Here is a 27222-nt window from a genome sequence, read left to right as displayed (position 1 = left end):
GTTAGGCACAAAGGTGGTGGCACTTTGATAGGTCCACAAAGTAGCAGCTATGTATATGAGATTAGGTATTAAGGTGCAAAAGAGTGTCAGCACATTGTACTCTCCCGCACTGTTGGCCCGGTAGATGCCAAACTTTGCACACACACTCCCTGGATACAAACGACGAACCTCTGCCCCAAATTTTCCACAACAGCCTGCGCCACCATGAGGCAGATTTTCACATTTTTACCTATAACTGTACCGATCTCCCTAGAGGCCAAGGAAAATCCTTTGACCTGCATTGTTCACATCTGCCTATTATAGCACCACCAGGAGGCCACAATAAGCTGACCTGGCCTGGTGGAGACCTGTGCCCCGAGGGGCACTTTTTTATAACTATTAAGCCCTGCGTCCATGCAGGGCTTAATAGTTATAAAAAAGGCTTTTGGATATGATGGTCCCTTATAAGCTCTTTTAGATCCTCAGATGGGCCCTCTTGGTTGTCCCTGAAAGTCACCCACATGGTACATCCGCAAGGAAAAGTAAAGTCCAAGTCTAGCCTGATGAAAGGCGGTGGTCAGGCCTTGTTCAACAGTCTGGTTGCAGCTGGGTGAAAGCTGCCTGTTGGTGGAGAGTGTTTTCTAACACATCAGTCCTAAAATCTCATACTGCTCAATGGGTTGAGGTCTGGTGACTGTGGATGCTATAGTATTATGATTCATATAGTTTCCATAGTCATCGCTGTGGAAGGGGCATTGTCATCCTGGAAGAGACCCCTCCCATCAGGATAAGTATTTCATCATATATAGGATAAAGGTGATCAACCTTCCATGACCCTTCCCTCTAGGGGAAGTGAACCCAAACCATACCAGAAAAATGCCTCCCACAGCATAACAAAATCAAGGTCAACTGTCCCTGCTCAGCATTTTATATTTCTTCTTTCAGATATTCAGGTTTTTGAGGGGCACTACCTCCTCCTATGTCCAGCTTTTAGTGTGCGTATAAACACAAACGTTGTCCTAACACAAACATTAAATGCCACTGATAATGAATGGCCAGTTTTGAGCGTTTGTGTAAACACAAACATTAAAAGCTGGACATAGGATGTGATTGGCCGGAATGAGATGATGTATGAAGATAAGAGCACCCCTCACTTGACACACGTGTGATTTTTACTTTATTTGTCACCCGTCTGTATACTACTGTATACTCTCTCCCCTCAGGGCAGGGCACCCATTTTGGTTTAGTCGTCTGATTCTCACATTACATCTAACCACTGATGACTCATACAACCACTCAACCTTCAAGGGTTTACATACAGTACATAATTCATTGTGTTCTAATTTACATCCTTGTTATTTACACTAAAGCTTGGATTAACCTGTTCTTTACCCTGTGTGCTCTTTTGTTGTGCACAGTCATAACAAACGCACATTATATAGGCCAATAGCCTATGGGAGTGAACAGGCAAAGGATAACTAAGGATTTTGTTATTTAAAAATAGAAAACATACAGAGGGATAAGTCATTTCAAATCAATAGAAGGTTGTTCAGACACAAACACTACATTTTCGTGATTCTACTCATAGTCAAGTCAGAATTAGAATCTGTATGTGCATACCGTATGTGTATATGATATATTTATTTTTATTTTCTCCAGACTGTTTTTCCGACTATCCTTGGGATTGTGGGTGGGGGGAGGGTGGGATAGGGGATTGAGTTTTATTTTTATATTTTATTATGTCTGTTTAATACTTGCCCCTGGGCTTCTGTTATTAAAAAACCTGAATAAAAAGATTTTGTATGTGCTCTTCCCCATTTGTTGTGTGTTGTTGCAGTGCAGGTGCACACATGCAATAGGAAGCAAGCGGTGTAGCTTGATCTTATTACATAGCGAAAACATTTAAAGTTGTCAAACAAGTTACTGTTGACGAGTCACTAATGAGTAGTATGGGCAGTTTCTCCTGAACCCACGGCACATTCTATTGTCAAATTATCTGCTCACACGCACACACACACACACACACACACACACACACACACACACACACACACACACACACACACACACACACACACACACACACACACACACACACACACACACACACACACACACACACACACACACACACACACACACACACACATACACACACTCACTCACTCTCTGAACAGCACTCTGTGAGAGTAGAAGAGGCTTGCTTTCTTAGCATCAGGCTACTGCACAGATAGACAGGTTTGCACAACAGGCCGCTTCGCAATGGAATGTCCACATGCACAAACAAAAACATGTGCACATGCACACGTTTAGTGAACTAATGTAGCTCTGTGGATGAGGACACATGCTCAGAGCTATCTTAGTTCACTGAATGGCCGGGAAGACAAACATTGATATAAGGGTTTGTAGATAATGTACATAATTGATTATATTGTACAAAACAGAAGCAGGTTCAGAACTGTCAACCCTGTAGCCTGTCCTTCATTTCAAGGAAAGTTAAATATGTTTTGCTTCATTAGATAACAGCCCGCAGTGGAGTGAGAGAGGGTGACCTAGCTGCGTCAAATGTTATGTCTGATTCAAACCCATGACGTTGTGATTGCGCATGAGTACTTTCTGCATGCAGTTTTATGTGTACTGTACCTTGCACTGTGTATGATCCTCAGTGCAGTGGACATGTATCTCTCTGTTAGCGTCCACAGGTTCAGCGGCTGTTCAACGATACTGTTGTTCTCAAACAGAGGAAGAGCCACCTTGGAATAGCAGCCCTCATGTACACTCCTCTTCCATCTAGAATGGGAAAGCAATCAAAGAGAAAATGGTGTGTTTGTGTGTGTGTGTGTGTGTGTGTGGGGGGGGGGGGGGGGGGGGGGGGGGGTATTGTGCATGTCTAGGCATAAGGCAGCAGTAAGTTGTAATAATACCTGATTATCTGCAAATAGCCAGTCAGTGCAATGTGTACTATCTGGTTCTGTACTGGTTCTGTTTGTAACAGCGTGGCTGCCTACCTGTGGACCTGTGGACCTGCGTCACAAGGAGCACAGTGGGGCAGGTCGTACCCAGGCACATCTGTGCAGCCCATGTCGTTACTGTAAGGAATGCCAACGTAGTAATCGAATCCTGCCCAGGAAACAAGTTAGAATTTAGAATAGACATGCCTCCATCTCTCTTTCACAACCATACCTAGTTACCTACCTATACTGACTAGCGACAAACATGTTTAACCAACCAAATGTACAGAAACTTTTCCATGGGAATGGTTCCTGCTGTATAAACAAGTCTAGCCAAGGACCAAGCTGTTTCATGGGATGAATTTCAGCCTAATTCAAATAGGGCTTAGATTAAGGTTTGTACAGAGATACAGTTCTTTGTCTTTGGACAAGCACATATATATTTTTCCTGACATGCAGTAAAGGCCGTCGGGATCGGGAGTCGAACCCGCGGCACACTGCCGGACTGGATTACCAGCCAAGGTGCCTGGACCGCTGAGCCACGGCCCAGGCCACTAGTTCCATTTTTAAGTGGAAAAGTATAAATTACGCTTTATCCTGTATTGAAACCTGTCAGAGCCAACACACCTGTGAGGTCTTCTTTATATGTTGTAACAAATTCCAAATACACAAAAAAGCATCAACTGACCAAACTCTATCCTATACCCACCCCTGTGAGTTGGACTGTAGGGTCCGTTGTGACCCAGGTGCCATTTGCCTATCATGGCGGTGTAGTATCCAGCCCCCTGTAGCAGCTGGGGCAGGGTAACCTCTGACAGAGGTAGGCCCGCCACAGAGCCCACCGCAAAGTTGTGGGTCACCCCGTTCCTCAGGCCGTATCGGCCCGTCAGGATGGCGGCACGAGATGGAGAACAGGTGGATGCTGGGGAATGGAAGTCAGTCAGTCTGGGGAGAAGGGGAAAAAGGTTTTACCTTTTGGTGTGCAACAGGACACAATACACAATCACAATAAACAATATAAATTATATTGCAAGAGTTAAGTAAGTCTAAATTATACTTTATTTTTTCTCGCTGAAAATAACACATTTTCACTTTACAAATTACAAATTAATAAGACAGCGTGACTTCCCTCCCAGTGCAAGTGAAAAGACATTAAGAAAAAATGATCTGGTTAACTGGCTTGAATCCCATATACAGTATATACATGCAAAATCCAAAATATTTAAACATACATTGAAAACAGTTCTTCAGTCTTACTGAAGAGGGAGAATTTAATTGCTTTCCTGCATCATTTTAAATTGGGTTAGACTAGAGTGATAATATATCTTGAAAAATGCCCTCACACATCATCAATGATTTGCTAATGTGCTAACATGAGCTTTGTGTAATATTGCTTATGTATCTTGCCCTGTGGTTCTCTGTACGTATGCACGTTGTGATAATGTGAGCTGAGTGGTGCAAACAGATACAGAGATAAACAGATACAGAGAAGACAGAAATTAAAGTTGTTTTTGACGATTTGTGTCACAAGGGCATCAGCAAGAGTTTTTTCAAAGCCCTGAACGAGGACATACATTATATATATCTTTGTTCAGAACATATACAGTGTATTTATGCTTGTACTTGCACTACACTTAAACCTGTACTATTTCATCAGACTTGGATAACGTGACATGAATGTATCACTGCTAGATTGAAAATAAAGATTACCGGTAATCAGGTTTAGGTGTGGGGAGAAAACTGACCTCATGCCCTGCTGAGACATCAGGTCTAGATGGGGTGTATTGTTTGCCATGCGACCAAGCTGGTTCGCTCCCAGGTCACCCCAACCTACATCGTCTGCCAGTATGACAATGAAGTTGGGCCTCTTGCTGGGTTTAGCCACCCTGGAGCCATGTTGGCTCACTGTGTGCAACATCAGCCCAAAGAACAAGGTCCCGGATAGAAGTAACAGGGCTGCTACCTCTGCCATTTTGATCCAAAACCTAGAGCGGTTGGGGTGTTAAATACTTGATTGAGTCCAATACACAATAGAAATGTTGATTATGCATTTTTATAGACAATAACAATGTTCTACCTCCAGTCAAATTTTCTGGCCTTGAGAATTTTAGCACTCAGCACTGCACTTTGCCATTCTCCGCATTAGTCTGAATAAGTAAAGTAGGTCTTCTTTGGGAAACTTTGTGAATAAGGAAGCTGGTTACAGACTTCAAGAATGTAGGTTGGAGCTGAAGCTATGAAAGATGCAGGAGAAATCTGCATCTATTATTGATTGTGACTGTCAGGGCCAGTGGCTCGAGTTGGTGACAGCACATTGAAACACAAACATAAAATTCAACCTCACACTTTCTTTCACCCTATTATATATACCATTACCTATCCTCACATGCACTTTCACGACTAGAATACACACAGCAATCTTTATCTGACACTGGGCTGGGATCCAGTCAAACATTCATCGCTCTACTATGCAATACAACTGCGCGCGCACGCACGCACGCGCGCGCGCACGCACGCACGCGCGCGCGCGCGCGCGCACGCACGCACGCGCGCACGCACGCACGCACGCACGCACGCACGCACGCACGCACGCACGCACGCACGCACGCACGCACGCACGCACGCACGCACGCACGCACGCACGCACGCACGCACGCACGCACGCACGCACGCACGCACGCACACACACACACACACACACACACACACACACACACACACACACACACACACACACACACACACACACACACACACACACACACACACACACACACACACACACACACACACACACACACACACACACACACACACACACACACACACACACACACACACACACACACACACACACACACACACACACACACACACACACACACACACACACACACACACACACACACACACACACACACACACACACACACACACACACACACATTACTGATTACAAACATCCAAAACAAATTTGAAAAGCGGCTAGTTCGATCCACTCCATAGAGCAGGGGTCGACAAGTTGTCCTCGGGACAATTTGTTTTCCAAGTCATTAGATGCTGGGCCAAAACACAATCAATGGCTAATTTAATAACTGGAACTGCGGCAGACCATTTTATAATAAATACATTAATTTGCTATAAAAGTTAATAAATTAAGATGTGTGTGGCATAACTGCATACTGATAGAATTGTGTTAAATCAAAAGTAACAGGTGCATATACAGTATAAATGCTTGTATCAATTTCTGCAGGCCACATCCTTATCCTTAAATAATCTGGAGAAAGACAGTCATACTCCCATTCGAACATAGATAAACCAGTAAGACGTCCTGAGGGCGAGAAACGCTGAAACAACAGAGCTTCTTAATACGGCACAGTTGAGAAGCAGGAGTTAAACTATTAATCTGGTGTCAGAGGTCAGATGTAGAGTTGCTGGCCGGCTCCATATATGCAGATCTAGTATGTCAAACCATGTATGGCTTTCCAGGGTTTGATGAGGTCAGTGTCGTGATCTTCACATATGGAGATCCATGTGTTGTACCAACTTGGTTCATTTGCAAGTGTGACCACTGACACTGGTTATCATGAGACTGTCACAATATGACCATATATTGACATTCCCATATATGGGCTTAATATTGATGACATCAGGGAATCAGGGATCTCGATATATGGGCAAAACAAGGATTCTATTAGGCATCGTCTGGGAATACCCATATATGGGTATTATAGTGGCGTGACGTGTCACGAGGCGAGGCGTGACCATAAGGCGTGACATGACACGACACGACTGACAGGAAATGCAGGTTTTCATAGTAACTGTGACCTACTGTATGGTCGCAGCTTTCACAGCTCAAGGTCTCTTCTTAGATATGTATAGATAAACTATGCCTGTAATTCACTCTCAGTCTCACATAGAAAAAAAGCATTCTTCAGGTGGGGGTAAACTCTCTCTCTTGCACACTATCTGCACTGTGCTGGTCTCCGCAAATACATCTTGCTATTTTTACATCTTATATAATATTTATCTTTAGGCTACTTATCTGCATATTGACAGCAAAAGCATTTGTTGTTCTATATTTAAGTTAATTGCATGAAATAATAATGTCATTAATGTAGACTACAGGTCGATTGCAATATTGCAATGTTATACAGCTGTTACATGTAATTATTTATCATAGGCTGATTGTATACAGAATTCTTAACGTTTTGGATTTACATTTTACACTTGGTAGGCCTACATACATTTTGTTTGTATTTTTTTTCCTATTTAGTTTTAAGTTATTTATCTTAGCTGTATTGTGAGGGTGAGATGGAGGAAATGAAATGAAATGAAATGATTACTATATTTACCCAGGGTATCTGGGCTAAGCTCAAGAACTTGTTTCCAGCCAGGCCCTGCTCATAGAACACATTTCATCGTAGTGGTTCAATGCCTTGTTCAAGGGCACTTCAGCGGTGGTAATTTTAACGTGTCGGACCGCTGATTCGAACTGGCGACCTTCAGGTATCAAGACCGCTCTGCAATCCGTTCGGCCACCGCTGCCACTAGGAGGGGGAGAGAGAGAGAGAGAGAGAGAGAGAGATGCACGCGGTGGTGGTGAGGGCGAGTCTTCATTCAATGCAACGTGGGCTACAGTTGACGCGACGAGCGACGTACAGTAGTACTAACTGTACTACTACTACTCTCAAACAGGATCGGATTGTTTTCCTCTGAATCTGCGCGCACACAGGTGAGAACTAGATTAGGCTATACACAACTTTAAACTGAAATCTTTAAGTATGGGGAAATGATGGCTATATAGATTGAAAACGCTCACAAATATAAAACCAGGAGAGAACTTACCAACACTCTACTGCGGCGTCAAATCAGAGTTTTCAAAGTCGTCTTGACTTGAATTAGCAAGACAAAACACAACGCTCTCCCGATCTCATATTCTGATTGAAAACGCTCACAAATATAAAACCAGGAGAGAATTTACCAACACACTATACTGCGCCGTCAAAGCAGAGTTTTCAAAGTCGACTTGACTTGAATTAGCAAGTCAAAACACAACGCTCTCCCGATCTCATATTCTGATGGGCTAAAGAGCAAGTTTAGTAGTTTATGCTGCATTTAAAACCAAGTTATAGATCGGATGTGTAGGCTACCTACCTAAGTCCGTAATTACGGCAATGGACTTAATGGTTAAGAAGCATACCATACCACATGGTCATACCATGTGTCATACCATACCACAAGGCTGAGGCTCGCTAGTCGCTATGGCTCACAAAGACACAGCTTTGTGAATGGGGATGAGCTGACAGTGACAAGGCATGCAATGTTTTCTGGCTGCATGCGTTGTGTCCCATGACAGCGAGCAGTCCCACTCCCACACAATTGCCATTTGACTGATTGAACATATATAACCAGTAGTAGGCTATACAGTTCTATAAAAGCGGTAATTTCTCTATAACCCCATCCATCCGGCTAACAAACATTATTTATTTAGTGGCCGACTACTGCACGTGCTTAATGAACTTAAGTTGGGACCGCTTGAGCTTTGGAAAAGCCATGCCCTATGCCCTATTCTATTGTGAAATGATCTAAAGATAGGAGAAAAACATGAACATTCGACTTGACAGTACACTAGGAACACTAGGAAGTAGGCCTAAAACGGATGGGAATAGGGAAATGAATGATGCCACAGAAAGTATTTAGGCGTTGCGCTGGCCTATAACATACTTTTTTTTAATATATATAAAATTATGTAAAATGTGATGATAGACTACTGGTCCATGCTCTTATAATAACACCCTCACTGTAAACAGTAAAAGTCAATATAACCACGTTTGTATGACTGTGTATGTATGTATGTATGTATGTATGTATGTATGTATCTGTATGTATATATATAATTATATAGACCATAGTACTGACTACAGTACTAGTACAACAGAGGTGACAGGTAGGCATAATGAATTTGGAACATGCCATCTAAATAATATTCTAAATGTGTCTTAACATGTGGAAAAGAAAAACAAATCAAAGTTACAAAAAACATGAGAACAAGTGACCAACATAATAGCATAGCATCTATCAAAAAACAAAGGGTGATAAGAAGCGATGTGGTTGGGGTGAGTCCGAAGAGGCAAGTCTTCAGACTTTAAGATGGAAAGTGAGTCCGCAGTAAAGTTCCTATAGGCTACTGCAAAGGTGAGTTTATTCTACAGTTTGGGAGCCAGGAAGGAGAAGAGTCCTTTTAGGGACGTTTCAGGGGAATAAGACTAGCTAGTAATTAGACTGCTTCCTCGATTACTAGAATGTCTACTGCTCGATCAATCTGGGAACCCGTCGTAAAAAAGGAAAAACAGGAAGTTTGTTTTACAATTGTAATGAAAAGAAAATAATCTCACTCTTCAAAAGAAAAGAAAATAATCTCACTCTTCAAATGAAAAAATAAATAAAAAATTAACTACTTTTCAGTCAAGAGCTCTTCATCATGTTATATCTACAAGATAAAGAGAGAGAACTTACTTACATAATTCTTCCTATTATTTTTTCTTTTACATTGTTCAGCCTTCTGTTGCCTGTAGTTCTGAAGAAAAAACTGTCGTAAGAGTAGGAACCAATCGATCTCCCTCTCTCCTCCTTCAGCCTCGGCCATGGTGTTGTGTGAATTCAGAGGAAAGAGACTTCTGGGCCCCAACGTGTACACAGAGGTCCCAGATGGAGGATGGGGGTATCTCGTGGCCATATCCTTTTTCGTGGTGGAGACATTCACCTATGGCACCATCAAGAGCTTCGGCATCTTCCTGCAGGACCTCATGCTGGAATTCGGGGAGAGCAACAGCCGAGTGTCCTGGATCTTCTCCATCTCTGTCTTCGTCATGACCTTCACAGGTGAGTGCAGATGAGTTTAGGCTCAGAGAGGGTTATGTTGTTAGAGGGGGAGACTTGCTTTCTTTTCCTTTTGTCTGTCTTGTTCTTTTATTTTCTTCCTATTTTTTTCATTAAAAAATCTATTCAAAATGTATTTGGCAAAATAAAGAGGGAGAGACTTATGACTGAGACCGAACATATGCTAGTGGTAAGTGGTAACATATGTTGTTTCAATATACTGTGTTAATCATGTTGAAAAGCAAAACAAATGAGTGTTGTCAGACATTGTTTTGTTTGTTTTGCGCACGGTTAACCACACAGTTGTCTGTTACAGCAGAGGCCTTTATGATATAATTCCCAACAAAATAGAGTATGGGTGGGACATTGAAAGGTGTGTTAAAAATCACACCCGTGTGAACTGAGTGGTGCAACTACACATTTATTGTTATAGTTACTGTACATTAGAACCAGGAAAGCATCTGTGTCATCAGTGACAGGAAAGCATCAGTGACGTCACATACTAACCATAGCAACCATGCTCGTTTTTTTGGTTGCTAACCATAGCAACCATGCTCGTTTTTTTGGTACGAACAAACACGGGTACAAAGCCAGTTGTTGGAGTGGTTTGCACCACTCAAAAATGCTGTATGTACAATAGAAGCAGCAATGCAATTTATTCAGCTATTTAGAAATTAGACACAAAAATGTATGAAGATCATAGATTTACATGATGTAACACAAGCTGTTGTTCACCACCTGCTCTCAGCTCCACTCTCCTCTTTGATGACCAGTCGCTTTGGCTTCCAACCTGTTGTCATGATTGGAGGAGTGTTAATCGCTGTGGGAACCATCAGTACTGCTTTTGCCAGCTCCATCAATGTAATGTACATCACTACGGGTGTAATTGCAGGTATTGGATTGCACCCCTCATCTCTGTCTCATTATACTACTAGCGGATGTTAAATCATTGACCATCGTACTCTGAACTGTAACGCCTGAGCAGGTTGTCAGTGTCACACTTATTGCACACTTAATGAGGAGAAACTGTTAATTATTCTCTCTCTGTACTCCATAATATAACAATGCTTTTTGTAAGAATGTGTGTTCTTAGTGAATTTGTCCTGTTGATTAATTCCATTACATCTGTTAATATTCTCTCTCTGTAGGTCTGGGCTACTGTTTTACATTCCTGCCCACTGTCACAATCCTGTCTCAGTACTTTAACCGTAAACGGTCCCTGGTCACATCTTTGGCCTCCACGGGAGAGTCCTTTGCCATGTTTGCCCTCGCCCCCGGTGAGTGTTTGCAGGCGTCAGCTGCCAGTCATGCTTTGGTTTGTCAACAAATAGCATGTAGGGAACCTTTTTTTCCCGGCGTGTAGGTTTTGTGGGCTAGGGGTCAGGGATTACAGGTCAAAAATGTTTTGAAACAAGTCAGTTCCCATGTCAGTTTTCTTCAGTGAACACTCCCTTATTCTTTTTTCTCCCCTCTCAGCTTTCTCTGCCTTGAGAGACCGCAAAGGCTGGCGATACACCATGGTGGTGATTGGCGCTTTGCAAGGCTCCATTATCTTCTGTGGAGTCCTGCTTCGGCCGATCATCATAAAGCCCAGAGCAACCCAGGAGACCGAAATAGAGCATCTATCCCCCAAAGAAGAACAGAAAACCCTCAGTAGACCAGATGAGTCGAATGGCACCTGTAAACCAAAAATCGCCTCCAGTCAGGACAATGGAGGTGATTCTCTGAGCTCTGGAGACTCTGGTGTCCAGTTGTTGAGGGATGCAGAGAGTCAAGAGAAGACCTCACCGCCTGACAATGTCAGGCTAGAGGCTCAACAAATGCAGACAGTGGGCGATAAGGAAGGGAGTGAGACAAAAGTGGAGAAGGAGCAGGGAAGCAGAGACCAAGGGGAGGGAGGGCGGGATGAGGTGTCTCGACAGACTCCTAAACTTTTAGACTTTTCCGTTCTCAGGGAGCCCAGCTTCATCTTGTATTCACTCTTTGGACTGTTTGCCACACTCGGCTTCTTCGCTCCTCCGCTGTACATCATTGAGCTGGCCGTGAAACGCGGAGTGGAGCGTGACCGCGCTGCCTACATGCTCTCCACCATGGCGGTGGCTGAAGTATTTGGACGCCTCTCAGTTGGCTGGGTCCTGAGCAGGAAACAGTTTAGACAGAGGAAGCTCTTAGTGCTTCTGTGTTGTATCATTCTAATGACTCTAGTCCTAGTGGCCTTCACTTTCGTCACAGAGTTCTGGGGCCTAGCCGTGTGCTGTGCCTTCTTCGGGTTCTTTATGGGGACGATATCGCCTACTCACATCCCCATGCTGGCAGAGGATGACGTTGTGGGAATAGAGAGGATGTCTTCAGCTGCTGGGGTGTACGTGTTCATACAGAGCTTTGCTGGCCTGGCTGGGCCACCTCTGGGAGGTAAGAGTGATGTTTTATCAGATTTACTTACTGATAACTACTTGATAGATTCCAATGGTATAGTTGTATTCTGATGTTAACAATATAATATACTGTACTTTTCTGTCTCAAGGTTTCCTGGTGGATGAAACACAGAACTATGGTTCAGCATTCTACTCCTGTGCAGCGGGCATGGGTGTGGGTGCCATATTCCTGGCTTTTGTACGGCCTGCTAAGAGAGGTCTGCCCTGCAGGAGGATAGCCCAGAAACGCGCCGCAGCAAAAGAGGACTCAGTGGAACAGGGCAGAGAGCAGCAGACACAGGACCAAGAAAGAGACAGCCCACAGGATTACCTGGAGGTGGATGTTGAATTGGACCAGAACCAGGAGCTGGAGACAGGAAATAATCACCCAGTTATTAGCTCAGCTTGAAGCAAAAGGTGTAGCTTGTTGTATGACAAGGATGTCAAGCCAAAAGACAGAGGTCTATGTGAAGACTACTGCTGTAAGGTGGAGCACAGACCATATGAATATGGACCATATGGACCAAGACCATATAAACAAATAGACAGCGAGAGACCACTATGACTTATCAGTTAAGAAGACTGATCATTGTGGCAGAGTTTTGAGATGGATTTTGGGAGCCTTTCTATCACCACATGGACCTAGAGATTGTAACAGTAACAGCCTTATAGTGGGCTATAGCCATATAGTGGGCTTCTTCCTTCAGCTAATTTCAATCAGTGGACACCACAGCGGATCTGTTTCTGTTCTCTGTCCCTGCATCGATAAACATCCTCTTAGGCCTTACCGTTTCCCTCTGCATCTTCCCACTATACCCCTCGTCCCTCTTCCACCACACATGTCCAAACATCTCAAACTTGCCTCTCTTGCCTTATCCCCAAACCTTCCAACCTGGGCTGTCCCTCTAATTTTGTCATTCCCGATCCTGTCCCTCCTTGTCATGTCACTCCTAATGAGAATCGTAGCATCTTCATTTTTGCCACCTCCGCCTACCATCTTTTTGTCAGTGCCACGGTTTCCAACTAAGCCATACAGCATACCTGGTCCCACTACCGTCTTATACACCTTCCCTTTCACTCATTCTAATACCCACAAATAAGTCCTGACAGTAGGCCGCCATTCTGTATTTGCAGGGCACATAACCTTGATAGTGAAAAAGTGTTCAGCAGTAGCTGAAAGTCATTAGGTGAAGAGGGTGGCATACATAATACAGTTATACAGATATTGCTGTGCCACATACACTAAACCATTTAAAATGAAACCAAAGTCATGCAATGTGTAAAAGAGAATGCTTAATTAGGGCTAATTCATACTTGTTGCACAACCAATTTGTTACTGAAAGATACACACCAGTCTGTTGAAAATATGTTATTTGTCAAAAAGGTTGTGTGACTAAGTTAAGTTCACCTTTTGACACTTTTAAGTAGAGGGGCGCAACACTGAAAATAGATGACCTCATAATCTGCAGCTGATCGGTACTGTGACAACCAGCCTCAGTAGAACCATGTAATTCACATTGCTGCAGAAATATTTGTGTTGATTTTTTAACACAGAATATACTGGGAAACATTATCATAGCATTAACTTGAAGCTCTGGACAATGTGATGATATGAACGCTTTAATTTATTTGTATTATTTTCAAACCGTCCAGATGTCGTCCTTGCACTGTAATGTCAAATATGAAATAATGTAAATCACACTGGGATATTTTTGTATGAATATATGTATTGATTCACAATAATAAAAATTTAAATTGAGTCTCGCAAAAGCTATCTTTTAGCTACAACTCTTCATCATATCACACCAGAGTTATAATAGTTTAATAATTGTGTTTCATTGCTGCAATTTTTGTTCAATTCAGGTTTGATTCCAGAGTGGGTTTGCTTGTTTCAGTTTAGGCCGTATTTTTTACATTTTACCCACTGTAGATATAGATGTGACCTTGACCAGAACAAGTACCACCATGTGGTGTGCAACTGTAGATTAGTCTTCAATTCCTATATGACCAGAATTACTAGCAAACAGTAGTAAATAGTGCCTGAGGCACAGTCTTAGGAAATCTTGACATCATCATGTAAGCAATGCGCCAGGAGATTATTTGAGGACAAGAGCCAAGAAGAACCACTTTTGCTTTTCATAATTAACCACATGAACCATACCATAGTGTCCCTATTCTGGGGCAAACATTCTGTGAAAATAGTACATCTTCTATTCTATATGCTCATAATGTGTCACGAAGGACATGTGAGGTTGTAGATTGGCCCTTTTCAGCAAAGATATTTGGTGTAGAGAGAAAAAGGGAGTGAGCCTATGTATAATAATGGATTATGTAGTTAATTATATTACTCTTAACTTTTCTATTGTCCTCCATTACACCCAGAGATAGTTACTGACTGCAGCTATAGTTGCTCATGTTTCAGTATGTCCATGCACCTGCGAAGCCACAGTCTGGAGGTTTCAAAGTCCTGGGTGGGCTTAGTGTAGTGGGTTGCACTCTGAGGTACAGTGGACTGGGCTGGGCTGACTGCTCCACTCTGTTCATCCTCCATCCACCACAGCAAGACCTGACGGGTAGAACAATGATATTGTTTAACGTAAGGTTACCTTTTGAACTTTGTTTGACCAGGTCTTCCCACTGGCTTTAATAATGAAGGGACATTAAGGGAGAGCTGAAGAAGAGAACAGCATCAAGAAGTCCTCAAAGTTGCTGACAATCAATGTAAAGTACACTTTGACCACATTTACCAATCCTAGAGAGAAATGGCAAGGATGGACGGCTCTTGCTGATGATGACGCCCAGTGCCTACTGCCTATTCTAACTAATTTATAAGTACATCCATGTAGTCTAGGTGTTTCACTGCCTTTCCCTGAACTGTGTTCTTATTAACTATAGATTGGTGTCTGTCCTACAACAATCATCTTATGATTCTGAGCAATCTGATGTGATGAGGATGAACCAGAGCGATTAAAAAAAAAAGAGTAGTGACAAGTCTGTTACCTACAATGGGCATCTTTTATTTTATATGACCATGCAGCAAAAGGTAAATGCAGAAGATGAATTTCACGTTACTGTATGTGCTAGTAGTGAAAAGTGGCAAATACCCCAACAACAACAACACTAGGAGCTAAGACATTTAAATAATCTGATTGTATATTATCATCAGATCTGAATCAATTTAAAGTGTAACATTCTGAGTTCTACATGAATCATGTGATAATCAATGCATTTTGGACTGGCGTAGTCAAAACTCTCTATTCACATGGCTCAGGGATGGCCTAGATCCGCTCAATATGCATTGTAATTGAGTTACCATGCTAGTACTTACAGTTACTGTGCAGTTGGGTGGGGGACAGTATTTCACACAGCAAGAAAATGGTTGATAGGTTCACTGGTGCTTACTATTGATTTACAATTTTGATGTATAGCATGTTCAAGTTAAAATTAATTTAGCCAATAGAATCTGTTGTGGAAAGGAATAATGTATGTTTATGTGTTACTTTAACCTAGTCTCCCTTAAATTAGGACCAATAAACAGTTATAGTTACATCTGTATTTGAAACACCCTGACTTGCCTTGTATCTGTCAGCCATTTCAAAGCCAATTGAGGACTGCAGTTTGCGGAGGCAGACGGGGCAGAGGTTCAGAGGACGACGGTCCGACTCATCCAGGTGGTTAGACCCTTGCATGACACAGTTCATCCACTGGCAATGACGTATTCCAAACATATGGCCAATCTCATGGGCCATTGTCTGGATAGACAATATGATTACAACTACTAGTTTATTCTTATACATGATTTACACAGATGGCATTGATTAGAAGCCTTGTGGAATAAGCACACATTACTGTATAACACAGTGGTCAATGTGAACTAGGGTAATTAGGACTAGTGAGATAAGATGCTGTGCAAAACGTCAATTCTTAGTTCACCAAAAATGTACAACCAACCTTACAGGATCGTAGGAGCAGAGTACTGCTGATGGGGGGTGTATAATAGTCTTCAAACACAGAGTAGTCCCCCTGCTTTGGCTTGAGTTGTTTTTTCAATCTTCCAGCATAACTTCTGTGGTAGAAGTTGTCATCATACCTGGCAAAGCTGAAAACACCCATCCCTGAAGTGAACACAACAGACAGAACACAAAGTTAAAACTCTCCATTCATTTGAGTTTAGCGCCATCTGGTGTCATACAGTGACAAGGTCACCAGTTCTGGAGTCCTGGTTTATGTGAAAATAAACTGAATATAATGCTGATCACCAATTTTCACAGTAAATGTTTGGTCATGACCCACACCCACACCCAGAGTTTTTCAAATAAGAGCCAAAGTGCCAAACCCAACTAAAGTCGTCACTCATCACCCAAGACAATAAGATAAGACTACCATTGGACCTGTAACCATGTGGAAGTTCTTTTGAGAATACATTGAATGCCTTTCTCTGAAGGGAAGATTAGAAGGCAAATACATATTTAGGTTTTATTTTAATGGGGGAAACTGACACTTGTGAGCCCTGCTGGGGCCATATTTAGTTCAGATTAAGCTAGAATTAAAAGGGTATACACTTGCACTCTAGCAGCATGACTGTGGCCTGTTACCAGAGGCAAAAAACACCATGTGAGTCCATGTTGTGTTTATGTCTTGCTGTGGCAACATTGTGCTAATCCCATAGCAGGAGATTTATTAGAGAGCAGGCTTTGAATATATTAAGAAGCGTCTCAGGAGGGTGCGTTGCAGTAATCCTAACTGCTGTGGTCAACAGTCTTTGTTCCGGGTCTCAGAACAAACATAGTTGTAGTTTAGGTTGCTCACCATGACTGAGTGAAGCCTGTCCAAAGACAAAGTTCCAGGAGTCTTTGGGATAGAGGTCGATCATTGTAATTCCGACAATACAGAAAGCATCTTTTGGCTTCCTGTTCTCCAAAAAGCGCAGGAGATCGCCTGGAATTGAGAAGATGGTAAAATCATGGTCTTGTTTGCAAGCTAAAATATCAAGTAGTATAGACGATGCCAATATTTTATTGTGGACCAACACCAACGTTTGGGACAGACTATGCTGCCTTCTTCAAGGTAAAGGGATCTGGTGTGAGAGACATTAAATACACAGATGAGACCCATTGCAGGTTGCTGGATAGGTGATGACACTGATCCCCAAAAGTAATTATAGCTGTATCTATTGTGCTCAGTGCAATTTAACCCACAAATGCCATGATTTAAAACAAAGAAAAAACTATTTGTAATTACATGTACCACCGCTCAGCTGGTGTTATTTATTTGTGTGACTTTCCCATGTGGTAAGGCTTACGTGGGCATGACTAAACGGGAACTCAAAGTCCGTTTTGTGGAGGACCGTAGCACCATAAGGTGTAAAAACATCACATATCCAGTTGCTGCTCACTTTGTAGAGGCTAATCATCCCGTTTCCTCTGAGAGGCTTCATGGATTCTGTAAATGTCTTCTCACAATGTTGGAGTTGGATAATTCATGTTTTTTTTTTTTTTTGTGGTTCTTTTCTATAATTTTTGTGTGACATTATGAACTTGAATTGATGTACATCCGAGTTCTCCATTCCACCGCCTGTTCTCCATTCCACTCTGTGATTGTAAGAGAGTACTGGTCGAACAGTACTGGTCCTTATTTGGATTGATTGAGTGGTTACACCTGGCTGATCTGCAATGGGTCTCATCTGTGTATTTAATGTCACTCACACCAGATCCCTTTACGATGAAAAAGGGGTCTGAAACATTGGTGTTTTAGGTCTCTGTGCAAAAATATTGGAGATATGAGCATAGGTCTGCAGCTATGGGTGTGCGGTGTACCCTTTGTAACCTTGTTTGGAAGGTAGCCTTTATAGTTTGCAATTGCAATGTTTTTCATTGCTTCCACTTTCTACACTGTTAATGTGCACAATAACAGAAAGTGAAGAAAACAGGCTAGCCACGTGTTAAAAGGGTGACAAAGTGCTTACCTGTAAGGATCTGAAGGTTGTGTGAGTTGCTGTTCACCCTGAAAGAACATCCTGTCTCAGTCACAGTAACCGGGGGCAACAGCTTCACTGCTAGTCCATAGAAGAAGGCCTGGCAGTATTCTCTGAGCCACTCCAAATACAGATTAGTCTGGACACCTGCCTCTCCAAATGAGCCTAACGGAACACAGAATAAGAGCCATGTTGAACTGATCATATGTCATATGATAAAAACTTGTTACAGATGCATGGTTGCATCTGTAACTGATTACCTGACATTAGCTGTCTCATGGCCTGGCTCAACTCACCATGAAATGCTCATGAGAGTTAAACATACTCTTATCTTATATTACTGTACATACTGTACATTTTCTGTATTTATTCTCTCATTGCTGCATTACTGTATTGCACTTCTGGCTAGACACCACTCTTCATTTCATTGTCAAAGTATTTGTATACTCTGCGCAGTGACAAAAAAATGTAATCTGATCTAATCTAATCCTATGTGCCAGTTGGAAAAAATCGAAGCCAATGGCAAAGAGTGAGAATAGTAAATTCCAACAGCAGTTACTTGCATTCATCTTACTTATTGCGTTCTCATACGTGAAATCTATGGTGGGTGTCATAAGACACACTTATATTGATTCCCAGAGGGAAGTCCAGGTGTCATAAAAGCAACAGCAGAGTTCCCTGTGGTACTCTTGGCCAAACACACCAGCTTCTATAGAACTCACAGATCCTGGGAATGGCTGGGTGGTAGCAGAGTATAACTTCAGAACTTTCTCTAATTTCCTTAACTGCCTGGGGCGTTAGTGGCATTGCCTCGGCTTCTTTACCACAGACGGTGCACATTCACTTCATTCAAAGTCTTACCTATGGTCTGAATGTAAATGGTATTGTGTCCTTTGGTGGGCGTTGTGCGGTGGGAGTCTCTGTAGAAGCTTGTGAAGTCCTGAGGCTCCTCAGGGTGAGAAGTGATCCAGTCTGACTCACAGTGCACAGTGATTGGCTGGAACAGGGAACCCGGTCTCCCAGGGTGAAGCCCTTCTTCCAGAAGTTGCCTTTCTTCTTTACTGTATTTCTCATACTGATCAACCAGGTCTGGATGACTGGAGACTAAAGCTGTGCGCAGTGTCTCTGTAGAGTGCTGGATCACCTGCATCTATATACGACACACAGGCAATGGGAATGGCATTCTAATGATGCAATGGACTTGTATTATAATACTATATTTGAAAATAGCTCATGTACAAGCTCTTCTCAATCCTATCACTTCCTGCTGTGAAGTGTTTTGGTTTCAAAGCTAGTATCTTCCAGTGGCAATGAGATGGTAATGTCACGCATGAAGTCAAAGTTGACTTATTATTCTATCAGCTGTTTATACAGGAGGCGGATGTACTGTAAGTTAGTTTGTCATTGGGAAAGGTGTAATTGGCAGACACCACCTGCCCTAACCACTCTCTAATGCAGATAGGTGTTTTCTGCTTTGAACGCAGCTGAATGTGTGACAGCTGCACAGTAGTGAGCACGAGCAGCTTCTCGCTCAACTCTCACTTGACAAAAATGGTGCATTTCCAATTGAATACAGTATCAATGCAACATCTATACTGGTGGTGTTACAAGGTATAACTTGTTTTGTAGTTCAGCCTGACATTAAATGGTTGTGCCTGGAGTGAGTTCATTAACTTTCACTTCACGTCCATTAAGGACAGAATCATGCAACCCTCACCAGGCCTGCTTCTTCAACTTGTAGGATGTCATTTCCCCATCATGTAATAATCAGACTTCTGATTAATCAAGTGAAAGCCAGAGTGTAGAACCTCAGATGGTGAAAGTGGAAAGGAAACTTAATTTAATGTATTTTAAATTACCCCGATTATAAACATGCTACTTACTGGAATATGTGAAGATATATATGACCACGCACGCGCGCGCACACACACACACACACACACACACACACACACACACCCTTGTGTGTGTGTGTGTGTGTGTGTGTGTGTGTGTGTGTGTGTGAGTGAGTGAGTGAGTGAGTGAGTGAGAGCCTCAGAGCCTCAGGGTCTGAGTGTCACAGAGATCATACTAAGAAATCACCTCAAGATGTCTTCAAATCACCTTAATCACATTTAAAATCATCTGAAGCGCTGGTACACTGGTCAAACAATTTCCTGAATATTGTATTGTTGAACTGTACTATACAGTATTATAACTGTATTATAATAACTAGTATTACTATTAATGCTGCTCCAATGTCTAACAAAATAAATGTACTCTGTACACACGCCTTAACAATAGAAACCTTAAACCTTGAAGATGCATATTACAGACAGACACATTTTACATGTTTAGATAATTTATTATGTATTTCATAAATGACATTTACAAGTAAGTTATATATTTATACGGTACATCATTATATTTCATTAGAATGATTGAGGTATTTAATTGATTATTACAAGTTATCATTGTTTCAAACAGTTTAAATTGTTAAAAACAATGTTTAAATTGTTTAGAAGATCATTGTTCAAAACAGTATTGACAAAATACATTGTTTAAATGGTTTAAAACAGTTTAAATTGATTAAAAGATCATTGCTCAAAACAGTATGGACAAAATACATTGTTTAAAACAGTTGAAATTGTTTAAAAGATCATTGTTCAAAAGTTTTTGTCCTCATGCGGAAAGGTTTTTCAACAGGTTTCCAGCCATACCCAGAGGAATGAGAGTCTTTGAGATCTCCTTGAAGAGTTGTTCCATAGGGATACCTCCCTTGTGGAGCATGGGAGTGATCAGCTCAGCCAGATACAGCCAGAAGTGTGGGATGTCTGTAGACATGTCCTCCGCCACGTCTAGAATCGCTTGAAGCCCTTTGTAGTACTGCTGTATGGGCAATATGCCAGCCTTGATGAGCCGATACAGCAGCTGCCCCATGTGGTCTCTGGCGATGGCACTGCGATCTAGCGTGGACTCCAGGCCATTACGCACAAACACAGAGAGCAACTGACCACTGTTAAACTCCTGTACACACTGCAGTGCCTCCTCCATGTCGTTGATGTGGAGGTACTCTTCGATGATGGCTGTAGATTTCTTCTCCACTTCCTCCTCGGTCAAGGCGGGCTTGGTGGGGGTCTGGGGGGGTGGGGGGTTAGGAGCAGCATCCTGCTTCATGTTCTCTGTTGTGGTCCTGGCTTGCACTCTGTTGTCCTGAGCCAATAGTCTGTCTGAGTGAAGAGAGGAGCCTGAAGAGGGTTTCTGCCGATCAGAGAATCTGTTCAGGGTGCTGCTGGCTGGATGGCTGCCCAGCTCTGAGCCAGGGTCAGCAGGCTTGCCTTTACCCCATGGGCCTTTGTTTCCAGGGGCCAGCAGCTGGTTGTTAATGTCAAGAACACGAGTCTTGGTCATTCTGCTGAGACATGAAGTATCGATGTGTTTGTTGTTGGTTGAAATGGAGAAGCTGTTCCAGCCCTTGGCCACCCTACCCTGTCGTGGGGTGTATGAGCCACGTCTGCCGGGCCGGCCTCCAACAAATCTGTCAATTGAGCCTCTGATTGACTCCTTGGAGAAGACGGTCTGCTGGATCTTCAACTGCTCCATTTGCACTTCCATCTCAGCATCTTTGTGGATCTGCTCGATGGTCTTGGGACCCTGGTCTCCTCGCCTGGGCACCCAGTTATTCTGTTGGAGGTCCAACACATCCTGCAGCATGAAGTGGATCCTGGGGGAGGTCTTTCTCTCCTTGATGATCTTCTCCATGTGGTCCATGCAAGGCTTGGCCATCTCAAAGTCCATGGCTTTCCCAGTGGTGGAAATAAGTGCACACAAGCACTCCAGGGAGTCCTCATCACGTGTTATGAGCAGCTTACTGATGATGCACTTGTCCATGGTCGCCGCCGTCAGCATCTTGAGCTTGAATAACTCCCCAATGAACTTAATGTTGCCCATGGAGCACCTCCTGGCCATGTTTCTGTAATGGTCCAGTTCCTCTTTGCAAAGCTTCTTATCCTCCTCCACCTGGGCAGCATTCAGTTTCTTATCAAACTGTGCCTTGCAACGGTTGAGCAACAGCCTGCGGAAAGTCACACAGACTCCCGGCTTAGCTGCACTGGGGACCTCGAGCTCCATAAAGCAGTGACACAGTTTGGCATAGACCACAGAGAAGCTGGGCTCTGAGATGGCCTTCTCAAAAATGATGTCAATGACCCCCTTAAGCCGTGCCTCTGTGTCGATGGTGAGCTCCCTCACCTGCTTGGTCAGCTGTTGGAACTTCTGGGGGGTTAACTTGTTCAAGATGCCACGCACTCTGTTGAACAGATCCTGGGTCATGGCCTCCTCTGTGTCCTTGACCACCTCACGACTCTGCTGCTTCTTTCCAGAAGGTGTCCAGGCATCCTTGGCCTTGTCGAGCTGCACGTCGACGGACAGAGAGAACTGGCGACGAGGCCCGTCTCTCCAACCTGTCTCTCCAAATGAAGGCCTGAAATCAGAGCCACAGTCCATGCCTCCTGGTAGACGCCTGGCTGGGTTCAGCAGCTTTCCCAGAGGCTTCTTGCTGTTGACTTTGTCCAGGATGACATCTCTGATGACTGGCAGGTCCTCAGGTTTCTTAATGCTGACTGAGATGAACTGTAGGCTCAGTAGGAAATATCTATCATAGATGATCTTCTCCATGATGTGCATCACTACCATCACCATCAAGCATCAAGAAGAAAATGAAGGTTCCGTTGCCGCGCACCGCCTTTTATGAACTCTTCAAAAACAACGCAACGGCTTCGTTGTCACACATTGGCTGAGTTTGAATCTAAACACAGCTCGTCCTATCAGCGCGTTGCTCGTGTTGTGTACACAAAGCGCATCCAATGAGCGCAGTGCGGGTAACCATGGTAACGCGTCATTGAGCCCCCATCTTGAGCGAAGGGGAATTCCGAATTCGTGACACGCCCACCGAGCTGAAGCAACCGTCCGCCAGAGTTCAGAACTACATTTCAGTGTCGGACATTTCACATATCATTATGGTATTTAAATACAAATACTATTTACGGATGGACGTTGTGTGCGATGTCCTCTGTAGGAGAATGGTATTAAAATCAACTTAAAAATGTCAACTGAACGCCGTTAACATAATGCTACAGTAGCATTATGCTAACCGCGCGTTGTACCTACTGTAATGTAACGTGAACTCAAGGCAACACTACACGGGCTTTAACGCGATCGGTCAGTTAGATTTATGTTTATTTATCTGAATTATTCTGTTGTGATGGCCTGGTTTAAAATTTAAATAATACAAAAAAACCCGATATAAACACTAATACACCGTCAAAAAATATGTTGTTTTGTTTCAAACGTTACTTTGTTTTGAAAACTAGATGAATTTTTCAATACATATGTAAACAAACGTCAGTTCGGCATGGCTGGTGTCAAGTGTATTTATACAAATGGTAGTTGATCTGACACTTGTATATACATGTAGCCTTGTAGGTCATCTTTGTATTGCGCAGTCAATACATTTTCAGGTTGAATCCAGTAATTGCCGACTGTCTGCAATTAGTAACAGTACTCGGGGAAATTGTTACAACACTATAATAAAGACTGTGTTTTACCTCCAGGAGCCCACACAATATTCCGGCATAGGTCCTATGTACGTCGCTGATTGAGTAGCCTTATTATTAGAACAATATTGGCGAACTGCTGAATTATGTGACTCTAGGGGTCGCTGTTTTAGGAATTCCCCGGTCTCTGGCCAATCTGAGAACCCATCGTCAAAACATATAGGAAAAACTATGAGTTTGTGCTAGTGTGACCTGACCTAAGTGACTACAGTAAACAAACGTACAAACCCCCTTGCCCGTCTTCTTTACTTACGAGTTACGACTGCCACACAGAACAGTTCGATGTAACGCAGTGGCTTCCGCGTGCTGGTCAGATCGTCACCCAACGTCATTGTACGTCATGATGTCAACAACAGAAAGAATCAGCTGCGAGCAGGGCAAAGCCGGGTATGCTTAGCTTTGAAGTGAACCGTTAACTCTTTGAAGAAAGAAAGTTGTTCTTTCGTCTAGCCTCCACAATAATTGGCTCGGCGATTACGCCGAGGACACCTCTGAATAGTAACAATGATAGTCTTACGTCTGAATGGTTTATTTTATTTGAATGTATCGTCTCGTGTCAGCCGTTAACAGCCGTCCACAGTCGGAATACGAAAGCGGAAGACGTGTGTGAGTAATGTGGCTAACAAGTTAGCTTTGCTGGTGATAGCTTGTTGCCTTGTACTGTCGTAGGTGGATTTCCTGGCGATTTCATTACGTAACGAGGTGTAGCTGTCTTGCTGACAGCCGTGTGTACCATACCGTCCATAGCAGTACTGCAGAGACTGCTCTGGCTGCCTTGGACTTGGTGAATTGTCATTTCTGAAGTGTAACCTGCTTTTTTGCTATCTATCTGTGACAGGGCTGTGCTTGAACAAGCTGGGGTTTGGCTGCAGTAACAACCAGTAAGAGATTACACTTACAGTCAGTGGTCTTGTTATACGGAGTCCCAGCGACATGCTGGTGGTGGTGCAGCTGTACTACTAGAATTTCTTTCTGGTTCTTGGCGAAAGCTGCGAGGCAGGAGCTATCAACCCGATCCGGCCCAGGGAGGGAGACAGGGAGTGTCACTGTCAACGTTTCTTGCCAAGCCTACAAAACATCAAGATTTGCCCAAAATGCTGACTGAAAATAGGTAAGTGAGGTAACATGATAAATAGATCTGTTATAATCAGCTAGAGGGGCAAGGCATGAATAGAAATACTGGGCTCCCTGACATCTGGGCTCACAGCCCCCCCCCCCCCCCCCCCCCTCATTAAAACTAACACCTTAAAAGATATGGATGGATACACAGATTACTCACTATACCACTGTTGCAACACTCGTCAATACATTTTACACTATAATATATCACATTATTATTTTGCTTACATGTTTACTGAGCAGAATTTACTCCCTTAACATTTGACGCAAGCAATTAGCTGAACATGTTACGTGCATTCAAGAAAATAATATGTAGGTAAATGTGGGTGGACAGGGGTTCTTGCCCCTTGGTGGGCTTCACCGATGCAGAATATGAGTATTTTAGCTTGGTATGCCTCTGCTTATAAGCTACGGTATGCGTCATTCGAATTGATCTATTATTAATGATTGTTCATGATGATCAACACACCAATGAAATGACTAATGCAGGCTTATCAGTATGTTATGTCAAAAACTGATAATGTGCGCAGCGGCACATGTTTGATCATGTACTGTCTGTCTGTAACTGCTGGAGAAGCTGGTGCTATTTTTGGTTCTCTCTCTCCACACTTGCATCTAGCTCTCAACCCCCCTCCCATTTACTGTCTTATCTTTTTTTTTTTCATATTCATTTGCGTGCTCCTCATAACGCCCAGTGTCTCACTCTCTCTTATCTCCTTTCACGGCTGCTGTTTTCACAGGAAGCGCCGGCGCGTCGGTGACAACGAGGAGGAGCAGCAATTGAACCCCCAGGCCAAGAGGTCGGGAGGGTCTCATGACACTCTGGTGTCGGACCTGGGACGAGATGTCTGGGATTCAGAGGTAAGACTGAGTCAGTTATCTTCCTCTTTGACTCTGTGAATCATGTTCTAATCTCTCCCAATTACCCTGGTCAAAGACACATTATGTTAGGAGGTACTATTCCCACCCTTTGTGCCAGCTATGTCGTCTTGCCAACCCACAACGCAGGTCATATTTAATGCAGCGACCTTCATGCAGATGTCAGAGCAAGTAGCCTGGCTTTGTTGTTATGATGCCACTGGTCAGTGTCTACCTGGCTGCTACAGTCACACAAAGCCAATGAATGAAATCACACAAAGCCATGTCAATGAAGCCAGCACTACAATTTAAAGCTTCCCTCTGTGACTCTTACAGGCAAATAATCATCATGAAGCACAATTCATACTCCATGCTATGATGGTGTCGCTTGCTAATAATTCTATTCAGTAAGCGACACCATCGTGCGATGGAGTATAAATGAAGCTTAAGCCAGTTCTGCAGCTGAGTCTGTGTCCCCTCTCTGCCATAGCACTCGTCCAGCAGTGATAGCAGCGGTGGGATCAGTAGTCCAGAGAGAGCAGCCTCGGCCAGCACCAGTCTTTGCGGGCAGGGACAGAACTGCATTTCCCAGAACTCCCTCAGCCCCCAGCCTGAAGGTTCCGCCAGCGCCTCACTGCAGGGTTTCCATGGTGACGGCAGTAGCAGCAGTAGTGACTCCGTCTCCTACCACCACATCAACAGAGTCCTGAGGGAGGCCCATTTCAACAGTCTACAGACCAGAGAGCAACCAGGTTCCACGTGACCATGACCCCTAACCTGTCTCTCTCTGCTGACCTTGTCCCTCACTCATCAGTCCTGACCACACCTGGCACTAGTGGACCCCCGTCTTCAATATCTTAAAAGAGACATGTTTGGGATGGGTGAGGAGTAATGATGTGTTGGGAGATGTTGGGGTGGGGAGCTTGCACTTCATACAATGTGTCAAGACCATAAGCACACCTCCCTGTCCATGGCCTGACCACTGTGGTTAATCTGTGCAGTGTCGATGTGTACTGTGTGTGTGTGTGTGTGTGTGTGCGCGTGTGTGTGTGTGTGTGTGCGCCCCATGCACTTTACAAAGGAGTATCATTCTCTTTACATGTGTGTCGGTGCGTGAACATCTTCATGGTGCTATCTATGAGAAACGTGTGTGTATGCTCCAAAGTGCTTGCAATACTAAAATAAAGCAAAGCACTTTATTCAACCACATCCCCCTGCATTTACTCCAAACCAGGCAAGTCGTTTGTTTTCGTATGCAGAAATGTGTATGTGGGCCATGTTCAATGTCTGTGTTAGTATTTGCTTGTCCCCTTCATAGAGGAGAGTGAAGACTGACCAATTCACTCCTTGGGGAGAATTGTTCAAAAAAGCTAGAGCACATTTCAGGCTTAACCAAAGTGATTAAGGAATACTAGCAGTACTTAAGCCTGATTAAAACCTAATTTATGCTT

General features: G+C 43.3%; 5 protein-coding genes across 10 annotated transcripts in view; 2 read left to right on the top strand and 3 right to left on the bottom strand.

Annotated features, from left to right (window-relative positions):
- The window catches only part of arsg (arylsulfatase G), a 17187-nt gene extending 7705 nt beyond the window's left edge, over positions 1-9482 (bottom strand). Inside the window, exons 1-6 of the mRNA XM_079491914.1 lie at positions 9454-9482; positions 7286-7480; positions 4676-4915; positions 3640-3875; positions 2988-3099; positions 2623-2769 (exon numbers count right to left, since the gene is read on the bottom strand). Coding sequence (XP_079348040.1) covers positions 2623-2769; positions 2988-3099; positions 3640-3875; positions 4676-4902 — 722 coding nt within the window. The 5' untranslated portion in view covers positions 4903-4915; positions 7286-7480; positions 9454-9482. The remainder of the gene's footprint in view (positions 1-2622; positions 2770-2987; positions 3100-3639; positions 3876-4675; positions 4916-7285; positions 7481-9453) is intronic.
- LOC306914733 (monocarboxylate transporter 7-like) lies at positions 7440-13985 on the top strand. Its single transcript, XM_079491912.1, has 6 exons — positions 7440-7665; positions 9570-9815; positions 10561-10704; positions 10961-11089; positions 11289-12224; positions 12337-13985. The coding sequence occupies exons 2-6, from the start codon at positions 9578-9580 to the stop codon at positions 12633-12635; spliced, it is 1746 nt and encodes a 581-aa protein (XP_079348038.1). The 5' UTR covers positions 7440-7665; positions 9570-9577; the 3' UTR covers positions 12636-13985.
- On the bottom strand, positions 9689-24171 carry amz2 (archaelysin family metallopeptidase 2). 3 transcript variants are annotated; one of them, XM_079491919.1, is made up of 8 exons: positions 24048-24171; positions 19062-19350; positions 18192-18365; positions 17036-17164; positions 16178-16341; positions 15802-15978; positions 14662-14792; positions 9689-9807 (listed from the first exon to the last, which is right to left on the bottom strand). In XM_079491919.1, exons 2-8 carry the CDS (start codon positions 19348-19350, stop codon positions 9801-9803), a joined length of 1071 nt encoding a protein of 356 aa, XP_079348045.1. In that variant the 5' UTR covers positions 24048-24171; the 3' UTR covers positions 9689-9800. The 3 variants fall into 3 exon arrangements, with proteins under 3 accessions (XP_079348045.1, XP_079348043.1, XP_079348044.1); XM_079491917.1 differs by lacking the exon at positions 9689-9807 and having other exon boundaries at positions 14117-14792; XM_079491918.1 differs by lacking the exons at positions 9689-9807; positions 24048-24171 and adding an exon at positions 23786-23865 and having other exon boundaries at positions 14117-14792.
- LOC306914740 (protein VCF1) lies at positions 17051-27222 on the top strand. 4 transcript variants are annotated; one of them, XM_079491921.1, is made up of 4 exons: positions 17051-17181; positions 24633-24905; positions 25654-25774; positions 26262-27222. In XM_079491921.1, the coding sequence occupies exons 2-4, from the start codon at positions 24889-24891 to the stop codon at positions 26532-26534; spliced, it is 411 nt and encodes a 136-aa protein (XP_079348047.1). In that variant the 5' UTR covers positions 17051-17181; positions 24633-24888; the 3' UTR covers positions 26535-27222. The 4 variants fall into 4 exon arrangements, with proteins under 4 accessions (XP_079348047.1, XP_079348048.1, XP_079348049.1 ...); XM_079491922.1 differs by lacking the exon at positions 17051-17181 and adding an exon at positions 23102-23200; XM_079491923.1 differs by lacking the exon at positions 17051-17181 and adding an exon at positions 24046-24181.
- Positions 20538-22878, bottom strand: LOC306914730 (eukaryotic translation initiation factor 4 gamma 1-like). The gene has a single exon (XM_079491909.1). It carries the CDS (start codon positions 22872-22874, stop codon positions 20862-20864), a length of 2013 nt encoding a protein of 670 aa, XP_079348035.1. The 5' UTR covers positions 22875-22878; the 3' UTR covers positions 20538-20861.

The sequence above is a fragment of the Electrona antarctica genome (assembly GCF_951216825.1).
Source record: "Electrona antarctica genome assembly, chromosome: 22".
NCBI lineage: Eukaryota > Metazoa > Chordata > Actinopteri > Myctophiformes > Myctophidae > Electrona > Electrona antarctica.
Note: the sequence above shows the minus strand (reverse complement) of the source record. Positions and strands in the feature narration are given on the sequence as shown.

Excerpts from the sequence above, each read along its gene's own strand:
- LOC306914733 (XM_079491912.1), top strand. The coding sequence starts at position 9,578 with ATGGTGTTGTGTGAATTCAGAGGAAAGAGACTTCTGGGCCCCAACGTG. Across the intron at positions 11,090-11,288 it reads CATGTTTGCCCTCGCCCCCG|CTTTCTCTGCCTTGAGAGAC; the intron begins GTGAGTGTTTGC and ends CTCCCCTCTCAG. Across the intron at positions 12,225-12,336 it reads GGCTGGGCCACCTCTGGGAG|GTTTCCTGGTGGATGAAACA; the intron begins GTAAGAGTGATG and ends TTCTGTCTCAAG.
- amz2 (XM_079491917.1), bottom strand. The coding sequence starts at position 19,350 with ATGCAGGTGATCCAGCACTCTACAGAGACACTGCGCACAGCTTTAGTC. Across the intron at positions 18,366-19,061 it reads CATTTACATTCAGACCATAG|GCTCATTTGGAGAGGCAGGT; the intron begins GTAAGACTTTGA and ends GTGTTCCGTTAG. Across the intron at positions 17,165-18,191 it reads CAACCTTCAGATCCTTACAG|GCGATCTCCTGCGCTTTTTG; the intron begins GTAAGCACTTTG and ends TCTCAATTCCAG.
- LOC306914730 (XM_079491909.1), bottom strand. The coding sequence starts at position 22,874 with ATGGTAGTGATGCACATCATGGAGAAGATCATCTATGATAGATATTTC.
- LOC306914740 (XM_079491921.1), top strand. Across the intron at positions 25,775-26,261 it reads GAGATGTCTGGGATTCAGAG|CACTCGTCCAGCAGTGATAG; the intron begins GTAAGACTGAGT and ends TCTCTGCCATAG.